This window comes from Globicephala melas, chromosome 5, assembly GCF_963455315.2.
Source record: "Globicephala melas chromosome 5, mGloMel1.2, whole genome shotgun sequence".
Lineage (NCBI taxonomy): Eukaryota > Metazoa > Chordata > Mammalia > Artiodactyla > Delphinidae > Globicephala > Globicephala melas.
Window position 1 is genome coordinate 80,773,641 of NC_083318.1, and position 12,967 is coordinate 80,786,607.

Consider the following 12,967-nt stretch of genomic DNA (forward strand, 5'->3'; position numbering starts at 1 on the left):
TTTTCAAGAGATCACCTTATATTTGGAAAGAGCTAATATTTTTACTTGGGACATATTTCAACAATCTGTGCTTTATGTACAGCATATAAATTTCTCATCTACTCATTGAGAATTTATCATTGTCAACAAAACTATAGCTTTTATTTATTTTACAACTTGTATGTTCATTCTTTTTGAGAAACACATATTAGGTTCAGGGACTTTGGAGTCAGGTAGACTAGAACAAAATTCAGGCTCAACTAATTATTAGCCATGTGGCTGTGGGCAAGTCAGTTTGACTTTCTAATCTGTAACATGGTGGTTATTATATAAGTACCTTGCAAAACTACTGCAATATTTTAAACTGTGTGTGTATGAGTAAATACATATGTATATGTATGTGTGTGCATATATATGTATATATATTTAAGTATACATGCATGTAAAATGTTTGGCATGTATAAGCATTTATTAAATTATAACTATTATTATTACTGGTACTATTATTTAGCTGATGAAAATGAAGGAATACAAACTTTATGATTAGCAACATTGTTTTAATTATAAATTAAATTATATTAAAAGCATTCATTTATAAGAGTAGTGATTACAATTCTTATGCTACTGCCTCCTGTTATTTCAAGCAACATGGGACCATGGGAATTATTCCAACATTTAATATTAATAAATTATAACACAGCACTTTTCTTACCTTTGTAGTCCACCATAAACTTATAGGATGTATTTTGCTGAAGAAATAATGAAACACTTATTTTTTAAAAACATACTGGGGGGAATTCCCTGGTGGTCCAGTGGTTAGGACTCCATGCTCTCACTGCTGAGGGCCCAGGTCCAATCCGTGGTCAATGAACTAAGATCCCGTAAGCCATGTGGCACGGCCAAAGAAAAAAAAAAAACATATTGGGTGCATGAAGACAACCTAACCTATATTTGATGTATGAGATCTAGTTTTGTGTTCTAAAATTCAAAATTGTAGCTAAACCACAAATGCCAGTCTTGAGTACCAGTGATCACACTCCATTCCTGCATTACTCTGCCAATCTTTTTTCCAGTTCATGCACTTGCTCACAAAGTATTTCAATATTAGATGCATGAGTGTGCTGTGATACAAATGTCATTTTAAAACCCTTAACAGATGTATTATGCAGTAAGCTTAGAACTAGAGTAGAGTTATTATGCTTGAAGTGTGTATCTGTCCCTTTTCCTCTTCTCTTCCTTCTTTGTTGCCCCAATTCTCTTTATTCCTTCTTTTTTCTCTCAATCTTGCCAGATATTTGTAGTACAAATATAGAAAGATCTACATATGCTACAGAGAAAAGAAGAATGTGTAGTTTACAAACTCTCATAAACAACCTGATATAATTAAACCCTATAAATTTCATGGTCTATCAGTCACAAAGATTGTTTACTGGTTACATTTAATACTCAACAAGGATAGTTTAGTCTGTGATTTAGGTCCTGTAGAAAATGAAGCAAATATCATTGTTAATTTACATTACTTCAAAAAATTGGTTAATGGTCAGATGTCCGCTTTGATAAGAGTGAATTAAACAGGCAAAAAAATACAATATCCCAAGGCATCTTAATGGAACAATGTTAAACTAACTTTGAATAAGGAACTACACTCTGGTAGTGTTACTGGTACCTAAAAACATTATAAAACATATGTTTTAGGTGACATTTATATATGTTGGGCAATTGGTCTTACTACTTTTTAGAATACAGAGCCATGCCTTTTTTAAATGACTGATGATAGAAAAATGGTGAGGAGTATTTTAGTAGGAGAAGAGAATTAGCTTTAGAAGTATGGTTTTCTGTTGTCCTGTTTTGAGAAATTAATTTATTTCATTGTTTTATTTTTCTGTTTTCTGAGTAAACCTAAAGGTAGTACTTGCTTAATTGGTAATTAACATTTTTACAGGAGACTGATCCAGATTTCAACACCTTTATTATTATTTAATTTGCAGTGATGTTTCTTATATTTTGGAAGAAAATAATTCTGGAAGAGCATAATAATTTATCCATGCAGATTAGTATCAGTTGTTTAGAGTATTAAACCAATAAACCTGAATTAATGTAGTAAGACTTTATCAAATATATGGCAATATATGCTGATTTTATGATTTTTTAAAAATTGCTACAAAAAGAATTTCAGTGACATCTTTGTATAGGTAAATGGGAGAAAAAGTAAAGGTTTATGGTATGTGACAAGTTCTCCTTTGAATTCCAGAATGTATCTGGTCTTGTAAGATTTTTCAGTCTTGATTCAAATAAGCATGTAGTGTCATCAGAATGCATTTGCTCTTTCAACAGCGGGTTATCTCTTTTATTACAGTACTGATATAAACATAATTTATAGATTTTATGTATATGACAGAAGTTCATTTAAAAAAAGAATTGATATATCTTAAAAATTAAACAAAAGTAGCCTATTAAAATTAATGATTTCACAAATTAAATGATGCTTAGTGGATAAAGGCAATTTTCAGATAAATTGTATTTTTCAATGGCAGGTCTATCTGGCCATTTGCAAGTTGGACTTTATTATGTTTAGTACAATAAGCTGTTCCTTTATAGCATTTGTTTCCCCTTAATCAGTGGTTTTGCATTGTATCTAAGTGACATTGAATGGCCTAGACTTAGAGAATACTATGAGGTAGGATGTATGTGCCCAGGCATGTAAAAACACACACATAATACAGTCGGCCCTCCGGATCCATGCATTCAGCGTGAATGGATATGGAGGGCCAGCTGTAAGGCACTTGAGCATCCATGGATTTTGGTATCCACGGGGGATGCTGGAAACAATTCCCCATGGTTTCTGGTCTGTACTCTCCCTCACCTTAAAGCCAGGGTGAATTCTTTCAACATTGGCACAGGAAACTCAGGGCACAAATCACACAAACTTTTAAGGTAGTTAATGGGAAAGAGGAAATACAGACAGTTTTGAGAAAGCCAGCATGCGGCCAAAAACAGCAGGTATGGCCATATGGCCATTGAATTAAAAAAGGGATTCTTGCCATACTGTGGTCCAGAAGGTAGTCAAGCCCAGGCAGCCATCAAGGAGAGAGGATTTATTTAATACATGTTAAGTGTTTCATATAGCCTCTTTCACTGTTCAGTTCCTCAGAGAATTGAAATCTGTTGTACCGAATAGATATTGAAGAATTTTCTTACAGAAAAAATAACTTCTAAAGTCATTTCACTTCTACATTTAGAGATCACTATGCCAAAAGCACATTTATTTCCAAATAAAGCATTTGCAAAACAAAGACCTTTTCGAAAAATATAAAAGTTTTGTAAGGCTAAAATTTAATGACATTATTTTATTTTAACAACACATTTGGTGAAATTATGTAAATTTTTAAAATTCTCTACTTTATCCAAGACATTCTGTAATATTGTAGTTAAAATTGTTTGTCTAAGAAGTCATTAACCTGTAGAATAACAGTTTTCATAAATTCTTGAAATACATTTTCCTTTGAAAACAGCTTGCTGAAAATGTGTTTTGGTTCTCACATTAGCTCTCTAAAACTCGTCTGACCTACAGAAGAACAGGGGCTGTACTATTAACAGTCATTCTTAAATGTATTATTAGTATATCATGCTGTTACAATTTCAGCAACATTCTTGGACTCTGGTGTATGTGTTTGTGTGTATGTGTATGCTTTTGTATGTTTTAATTTGGGAATGTGTCCATGATTTGTCCTTTATTGTCCTTATCTTGAGGGAAAATGTGGTCTTTGTTGAGGACGCAGAGAGACCCACAAATATTTCCCCTTCTCTGGTCTCCACGCAACACACACACACTCCTTTGTTATTAGGGCGGTAACAAACTAGCCTCTGGTCAGAATGAAGACAATGTTCATATTTCAACCTTTGTGTTCTCTGGTTTGTTTCTCCTTATTGGCAATACCACACTCTTATTTTCCATGACCAAATTTTTTGAACAACAGCACAACAAAAAGATAACCAATTACTCAAACAAACTAATGGTTAATAGTTTAAGTATTGATTGCCTCCCTAATAACATTTTTTCAAATTGGATTATTATGTTTATTTTGAATAAAGAGAAATTATATGTCTATGTAAAAAATATGAACTTGTAGTCAGTTTCTTATTGGACTGCAAATATTATACTCCAGTTGAAATTAGTTTACATATATTTAACTTAATAGAATAAGGCCAGATTTTCTTGTTTTGAAATCACTTTTTTTCAGGGCATTTGGTTATTTCTTTACTTAAAAATCTAGCTTCTAACCTTTTCCAAAAAAATTCAAGTTACATAAAAGTAAAAAAAAAAACCATAACAAACATCACTGCCTCTATCACTCAAATGTTAAAACTATTAGTATTTTGGCACATAGCTTTCAGTAATTACTAAAATAAAGCACATGGCTAAAGCCTCTTTCATCTGCTTCTGGTCCTCTGTACTCACATATGAGAGGCAATCACTAATCTGAGTTTGATGATTTTTCCCATTTCATTAAAAAAATTGCATACATATATGTATCTGTCAAAAATATGTGTATTATAGTTCAAAGATGTATAGATTCTTCACTTTACTTTTTCACTAAACTTTGTTACTGTGGTCTATTCTATTGACATATAAAGATCTACTTCCTCCCTCTTGACTATTTTATAACATTTCATCATATGAATAGGGAACATTTTATTTATTTATTCCTGTATTGACATATATAAAGTTCTTTCTACATAGCTTTTCTGGTATTCCATTATTGCTGAGGTTTAAGTAACAGTTACATAATAATCAGAAATACTTACATACTTTGGATTTGCTCTTTTAGACCACTTAGCAAAGCACTCTACTGTTTTCCACTGGAGATGTTTTCTTTTTTAATTATGCCTCAAATATAGCCAAATGGCAAATAATTCAAGATATGATTTTTAACATCAAATGTAATTTGTTCAAAATTTACATTAATCTTTCTCATAACTAGTCACTTCCATTTTGTCTCCCTGTCATCCTGAAGAATGAAAATGTAATTTCCCAGAGGCTTTAAGAATTGAGGGAGTATTAAATGTAACTGAAATTAAGTGATTAATAATTTACTTTTGGGTCATGAATCAACTTCATGGGATGCTAAGGATAATTTGCAACCCCAGAAGCACTAGCAGTAACAATGCACTTTTTAAGACTTAAGAACTCTCAAAGGTTGGCTGCCCAACCTAATTAAACTTCAGTTTTCTGATACCAAATTTATTTCTTCTTTGTCCTGAATTTCCTCAGATCTTCTTGACAGGAAAATGTCACTTTACCTGACAGCTGATAGACAGGTTATGTAGCACCATAATTGGAGAGAAAAAGATAGCTTAAAGCTACTCGATTTAATGGCTATATGTATGGCTTTTTCTTTCTTTCTTTTTCTTTTTTTTAAGGTTTCTATGACAGACACAAAAGGCCCTAGCAAATAGGCCCAGTGCCATTTTTTTCCTGCTTCCTCTAGGGGTGATTATCTTACTCCATCAATAGTGCTGTCAGAAATTGGGCACATAATTCAGCATTTAAATGAACAAGCAATGTAATATTTCCTGTCTCCCAGTGGAATGCTTTGCAGCTCACATTCTTCTCTGTCACTCGCTCACTCTTGATGTATGTCCCATATCCAGTCCTTGAATGCCTTCTCTTCCTTGTGTTTCATTGCAGATGTTGGCTCCGACTTGACACCTACTTCATTTGGAGTTTTATAGGACCAGCGACCTTGATAATTATGGTAAGAACTCCTAATTAACTATGTGTTTCCCAGGTCAAGAAATAAAACTTTCACTATCCTTGTGCTGTCTATCTTTAATTTACATAGAGTAATTTTGGGAAAGCATGTACTTATTTGACCCTATATAACTCAAGCAATTAGACACTCATTATAGTCTACTTTTATATTGTAAAATACTTAATCAAAACCCTTGGGAGAAGAAAACATGCATTTGCAAGAGCTTATGCAGTACTGTGGCTCCTCAGGGGCCTGATCTAGCATAATCCATTTCGTTTTATAGGTTTTAAACAGTGATGACTTTGTTTGACAAAGAGTACATTTTCTTTCTTTTTCATTTGGATAATTTGAATTATGAATGGAAACAGAAATTGGAAATGTGGCAAAATAACCTTCCTGTTCCTTCCAGTTTTGTTTTTATATAAATCTCAAAAGCTTTAAAATTTAAGAGGATTTCACTTGAGAATGATAAGTAAGTTAGGTAAACATTCTGGAATCATACTTTCTTTTTTTTATTTTTAAATGCATAATATCTTGATTTCAAATATGCATTATTTATCCTAATTGAGATACTATTGGTAGTATATTATTTATATACTTACCATTTTAAAATACAAAATAGCCCCAAGTTCTGGAATATATAAACGAAGCAGGTGACAAGGGCAATTCAACATGTGCTTTTCTATACAGTTTACATATGTGTGATATTTGAAATGTACACTGGAGCTTTTATTTTGTTTTGTTTCAAATCATATGTTCTCTCTTGGTCCAGTGATATAACAATGTCAGTGGGGGTTCCCTCTACTTTAATCCTAATTTGTTGTAGCATCAAAATTTAACCAGCATTTTATAATCCTTTTGACCTAGCTATTCAAAAATATTATGATTTTTGTATTTATGTTTTGTAATGTAGCACTTGAACAGTAAATTAAGGGCCATGTTTAAAGGGTAGATATAGTAACATACCTGGAATAATTACTGTCTTTTTAAAAAATATATACTTGAAAAAAATATATATATACTTGACTTGGCTTTGTCTTGCAGTTTCCATATCATCATTCCAACTGCTGCTGATTTTGTATGTGTGTGTATTTGGCATAGCAGTGCTTTGTAACTCATTGGTATCCCGAGTTCCCAAACTGGCCTCTTGCTTTTACTAAAATACTAGGCAGTCATCTATGATCCAATTCCTTTATAAGTGTAGGAGAGCTAATTTCCCAGAACAACTCATCTGTCATAGTGAATACACTTACTTTTTTTCTACTCCAGTTATGCAATATAACAGTACCTTTTACATTCCAGCTTAATGTAATCTTCCTTGGGATTGCTTTATATAAAATGTTTCATCACACTGCCATTCTGAAACCTGAATCGGGCTGTCTTGATAATATCAAGTAAGTGATTTTTCTTTTTCTTTTCTTTAGTCTACCTTACTTTGATACACTAAACTATCCCTACTTTTCATTGTATTGAAATCTTATGGCAAAATTATAAAGATCAGTGTGTTGTCTTTGCTGAATAAGATCATTTATTGACTATTGAGGTGACTTGATCTGCCTGAAACTAAGTATAGTGAAGTTCTGTCTTCAAAGAAACTTTTCCCCCTAAATTCTTATTTACAGTATGATAAGTTTTTATTAGATGCATTTATTTATTTTGTCCAGGAAACAAAGTTGCTGTGTCTGGGCAGACTATTTTGTTAGAGCTATAACCACACCAGTACTCAACACGCCATCTCTCCCTTCAGAGCAGTGTGAAGAGAGTGAGATGGTGGCACCTGCAAGTACCAAAAGGGGGATTTTTACACCAGAAGAGAGGAACCCTGAAATTATTAACCTGGGTGTTTGCAGAGGAGCTGTTGTACAGCTGCCCTCCTCTCCTCCTGAGAGAGAAAAGGAGACCTCAGCTCCCTAATGTAAAATCCTATTGTATACATATATATGGCTCCAGGTTGTACCCCCTTTGAAATGTTAACATTTACCTCTTGGGAAGTAAATCTCTCCATAAGACTGTCACTACCTATTCCATCATCTTTTAATTCCTAAGGTTTATCCTTTAACCCAAATTCTACTTTTTTATCCTTTTTATCCTGAACCATGGAGAGATATGAAAATATCCACAATCCTTTCCTCACTAGTAGTACTTCTTTTACATATATGCAAAAAGAAGACAATTTACATTTTCTGGGGAAAAAAAATTGTTCTTTAGTGTAACCAAAAATTTTGTCTTATTCCCTTAGAGGCTGTGACACTTGAGAAAGAGTAATGTGAACATGTGCTTTAGTCATTAATATATATTCTATATTAAGTAGCATTTGTATATGATTTGCCTGTGCTATGTGTTAACTTGGTTAAATGTTTTTATTTAAATGAATGCACTTTCAGAAGTTTCATGAGGTCTCCTGTGACTTTCATGTGCTACTGACATTCTCCTTGAACTACCTCAGATAGCAGCTATGTCACCCATTTTTCATCCTCCTACATTCAGTGCCTGACATAGTTCCTTGCCCATAGTAGGCCCTCAATGAATGTTTATAGACTAAAGTAATACATTAAAGACTGTAGTGACAGAAGTGTATTGACATTAGGTATTTAATTTTGTTTAAGGGGTCATCTGTCTACATTAGTTGAAAAGGTAGGTAAGGAATTAGAAAAAATAATGTAATGGAGCAAACTAGAAGTTATCTGCTATGAGTAATAGCCTTTTGTACTTCTTAATGTTGCTTTGTTGAGTCATTATACTGTTGAATTATGTACGACTAGACTGCCCTTCTAAAATGCAGTATTAGTTCCTTGGACCGTTTGCTCCTGATAATATTGAATTTGGATTGTTAAATAGGCACATAAAATATAATTTCTTTATCTTATCATACTTCTACTCACTTTAGTATAAATTGCATCCTTATGTCTATTATTGTGTAATATAAAACAAAATGCATATAATACTCTATTATCATTTTTGTTATGCTTTTAAAGTACTATCAGAAAGAATTGAATAATACTTTTTTATGTAACAGCTTTTGCCAGATTAAAAATTTCAAAAAGGCCTTGTACTTAGTACAGTCACATATTTAAGAGATAGATTTGTATTCTCATTATTTGTATGTGTTTCTTTAGGTAATATGGGTTGAATGTCTGTGATATTACTATTTAGAAAAACAAACACACAAAAGCTAATAAATACATTTAATGATATTGATGGCATCAAACTTTATATTACAAAGCAAACTAAAGCCTTAAATGAGACTGTCTTGATTTGAATTCTGTCTAAACTGCTTTATAGTTTATAGCCTTTGGAAAGTTTATTTAACCTTGCTCAGGCTTCCTATCCTCTTTAAAATGGGTATAATAATGAAACATACCCAGCCATCAAATGCACAGAGGTATGTAATCAGCCTTTGATGATGCTTTTTAAGGAAAAATCAATAAGGCTCAAGGAGAGAAATTAAGTAGCTATTAGAAAGAATATGGAGCGTGGTTTTAAGATGGAAAAAAAGGGGATATAGGGCTTCCCTGGTGGCGCAGTGGTTGGGAGTCCATCTGCCGATGCGGGAGACGCGGGTTCGTGTCCCGGTCTGGGAGGATCCCACGTGCCACCGAGCAACTGGGCCCGTGAGCCATGGCCGCTGAGCCTACGCGTCCGGAGCCTGTGCTCCGCAAGGGGAGAGGCCGCGGCAGTGAGAGGCCCGCGTACCATTAAAAAAAAAAAAAAATGGGATATGGATATGCTGATGGGAAGGAACCAGTAAAAAAGCGGTTAGAGATAGAGGAAAGGAAATCAGTGTTATACTCATGACCTGAGGAACTATAGGGAATGAGATCCAGAATAGCAGGAGAGTAATTCCACTCCATTCAATTTCATGAAGGACACTTTTCTTCTGAGATAACAGAAGCCAGCTAGGAGGATCGTTTTCTACTCAGACTAGATAAAATAAATAATAGGCGTGATGTAGATATGTGGTGGAACCAGGGTAGAGCAGTAAATTGAGGGATTTCTGCCTACTCTCCTCTACAAAGTAGGAAAAATGATCATCTACAGGATATGAGAGTATGCAGGAGAGAGATAATAAGAGAGAAATCTCAAGAAAATAATCCTTAGAACTTTCCAGAATCTGAAGGACATTTTATTTCATTTAAAATATGTTAACTATTTAATAAGTGCTTGTAAAAAAATCACCAGGGCATAATTGATAAGGAAAGAATTTAAGAAAGGTTTAAGCAGAACACAAAATTTGACATCCTTTTTGTTTTTAACAAAAATAAGGATCTCTATAATATGAATTTTTAAGTGATATTGGGTGATGTGAGAGTATTTTAAAGACATAGCATCATTTATTTGCAATGTCTTCTTTTTTTAGTATAGGGAAAGGGCATAAAAGTTAATAATGTTTTCTTGGGGTTTTTTTTGTAAAGTGATGAATAAGATGCACCACCTTGGGCAGTTTATTGAGAAAATAAACTCACCATATAAGGCCTTTTGCTGGTCAGTGTCTTTCTAAAACCATTCATTTATCAAATATTTGTTACTTTAATTACACACATTCTTTCACATAGAAATATCTTCTTTATCTAAAATGTGTTTGCTTCTCCCCATGTTCACTACCTTTTTGGCCACCATGAACTTCTGCAAAGCTGCTTCAGTGGTCTCCTGACAGTTTTCCCCATACTGATTCTTGCTCCTACCTTCATTAGCTAGAGTGATCTCTTGAAAAGTTTAAATATGATTATGCAACTCTCTTGGGTAAAACTCTTCAGTGATTTCCAGTTACTCTTACACTAAAGTCCAGACTTCCTACCATGGCCTACTTAGCCTTCCTGGTCTAGTTGTCCCTTTTTAAGCCATGTGTCCCTCTGGCCATTCTGGGTGTAATCACTTGTGCTTCAGGTCTTATCTGCTGCTACTCTACAGATTTTCTTTTCCCTAACACTGCATGGCTAACTCTAATTTACTCTAATTAATTTAATTATTATTTTTAAATAATTTAATTATATTTTAATTTTAAATTTACTTCACAGTCATCATAATAAACACCTTTTGATATTAGTATAAAACATTCATTTCGTTGGCTCATTACTATATTAATGATATACTCTGGGAAAAAATAATAATAGAGTAAATTCCTATAGTTAACGTGATTACAGAGGAATTGAGGTACTCCAAGTGTCAGATTTAACTACAAAAGTACTTAAAACTAAATAATGCATTTCGGTTTGCTGTTTGCTTACTTGTCCTTTGTCTTCTTTTCATCAAAATAGGTAATTATATTTGGAGGAAAAAAGTAATTCCAGTCATTTGAATTTTCTGATTTAATTTCAAACAAGTTGAAATTGGAGCTTACAGTAATCATAGCAAAAATCTAATCTAGTTCTTAAAAAATAATATAAATATAAATAAAACAGTTAATGAATTATCAGTACAAAATTAATTTATAGTATCGCTGTAGTATTATGACAGAACTTTAATTCTTGAGGAACATTTATAGCACGCTTGACATTTAACTTAGAAATAAAAATTGATCACTTCTGTAGTTATCAACTACTTCTCTTGTTGAAAAAATATTTAACAGCATCACAAGTACTTTGCAGAATTAAAAGAAATAATAGAAGCTTTTAGGGCTAAGAAAGAAAATTGGTGCCCGTATGGAGAGACAAGGAATCTACTAAGCTTCCCTTTCCTATGTCTGACCCTTTGCCCTTTTCCAGGGACAGACTTCTACATCCAAGATTCTGATTTTGACCTAGCCCAGTTTTCCAATTTCTGGTATCTCCCCTTAACTTGGGTTTTACATGAGTGATGGGCTGGCAAACACAATGTCAGATCTTTTAAAGAAACACCTTTCACTTTCCTTCTTTCCTCCCTGTGCTCTAATTGCTAAAGGAAGGTGTAGTGCTAAAGAGGAGCAAAAACTCGTGTCATACACAATTTCAATTTGGATTTCAGTTCAGTCCTGTGATGGTTATATAATCTTGCAAGTTACATCATGGCTCTCAGTCTCAGTATCTCCTCAGAATTGGGAATAATTGATTCTACTTTGTAGAGTTTTGCTATAATTAAATATAATCATATATGTATAGCATACAGCTCATAATTCAGTATTCATACAGTATGGTTTGATTATTTTTAACCACTCTACGTGGAAATATATTGCTGCCTTTGGTTCTCTGTGTTTTCCTTAGTGAAATTTGCTCAACCTCTTATCAAAATCTCATTAGAATTTGACTGGCTTTGTTTCTTATGTAGTGTCATAAAGAATTTGCCTGATATGATCCTTTTTTTTTTCTTAAGCCAAAGTTATCCTATTATGAAAGAATTGGCTCTAGGAGTGAAATGCTCATTTGATTAATAAATAGGAAGTTCTGTAGTTAGCTCTGAATTAAAAAAAAGAAGTGTCTCAGTGAACTTGGGCACCTGCCATACATAATGAAATCTAAGAAGTCTTCTGAGTAGCTTCAGGGATGAATAGAAAAATGTTTTGCCTTACCAGTATCCATAATAACTTATTTATTCCTTAAGAAGGTAACTTTTGCTTTGTACTGTGTTTCCAGATATTGGTAGAAACAGTTAAGTAATTTAGCTTGACTAGTATTACATTAGTACTTCATGGAGTTAAATGTGGTAGGGTTCTAAAAAATTGAAGGTGAAAAAGCAGAATGATATAATTCTGAAAAATGCAACAACATCACAAAAAATTGTCAATGCTTTAATTTTTCTTCTTTATATTAATATATTAAGATGGAATTATATATATATATATATGACCTGCTTTTCAAAATGGTAACATTTTGATACCGTAGTCAGAGCAATATCTTAAAAAGAGTTTGATCCTTTATGAGAACAGTAAACCTAGTTCTGAATTATACTTAATAAAAATATTCATCCACTTCAATGTTTTCTGGATGAGTTTTGAGGAAAATATTTATAGTACTTTCTCATTCTTCTTAAAATATTAGCTAGTGATGTAAAAAGGTTGAAATATTGTTTTGGGTTTTTAAACAGGAAGCTCAGTATAGTTTATATCGTCCATGCCGACTTTTAAAAAAAAAGTTATGTCTCCATTCACTTGACTTTATTCGTTGTTTACCTTCCACCACCAAAAGTACTCAATTTAAATGAAAACGTCACAAATTTCTAATTATTTTAAAATATTTCTAAATATTTAGAGATGTGTTTAAAAACTGTCACGTCTTATAAAAAGATTCCAGGGCCAACACACTATACTGAAGATGTGTTTTTTT

The 12,967-nt window shown here is 32.9% G+C and overlaps 1 protein-coding gene across 22 annotated transcripts in view; it reads left to right on the plus strand.

The window, feature by feature from the left end:
- ADGRL3 (adhesion G protein-coupled receptor L3) overlaps positions 1 to 12,967 on the plus strand; it is an 859,466-nt gene that overhangs the window by 771,866 nt on the left and 74,633 nt on the right. For all 22 annotated transcript variants that reach the window (XM_060299415.1, XM_060299418.1, XM_060299419.1 and 19 more), the window contains 2 exons: positions 5,669 to 5,735; positions 7,035 to 7,126. In XM_060299415.1, coding sequence (XP_060155398.1) covers positions 5,669 to 5,735; positions 7,035 to 7,126 — 159 coding nt within the window. The remainder of the gene's footprint in view (positions 1 to 5,668; positions 5,736 to 7,034; positions 7,127 to 12,967) is intronic.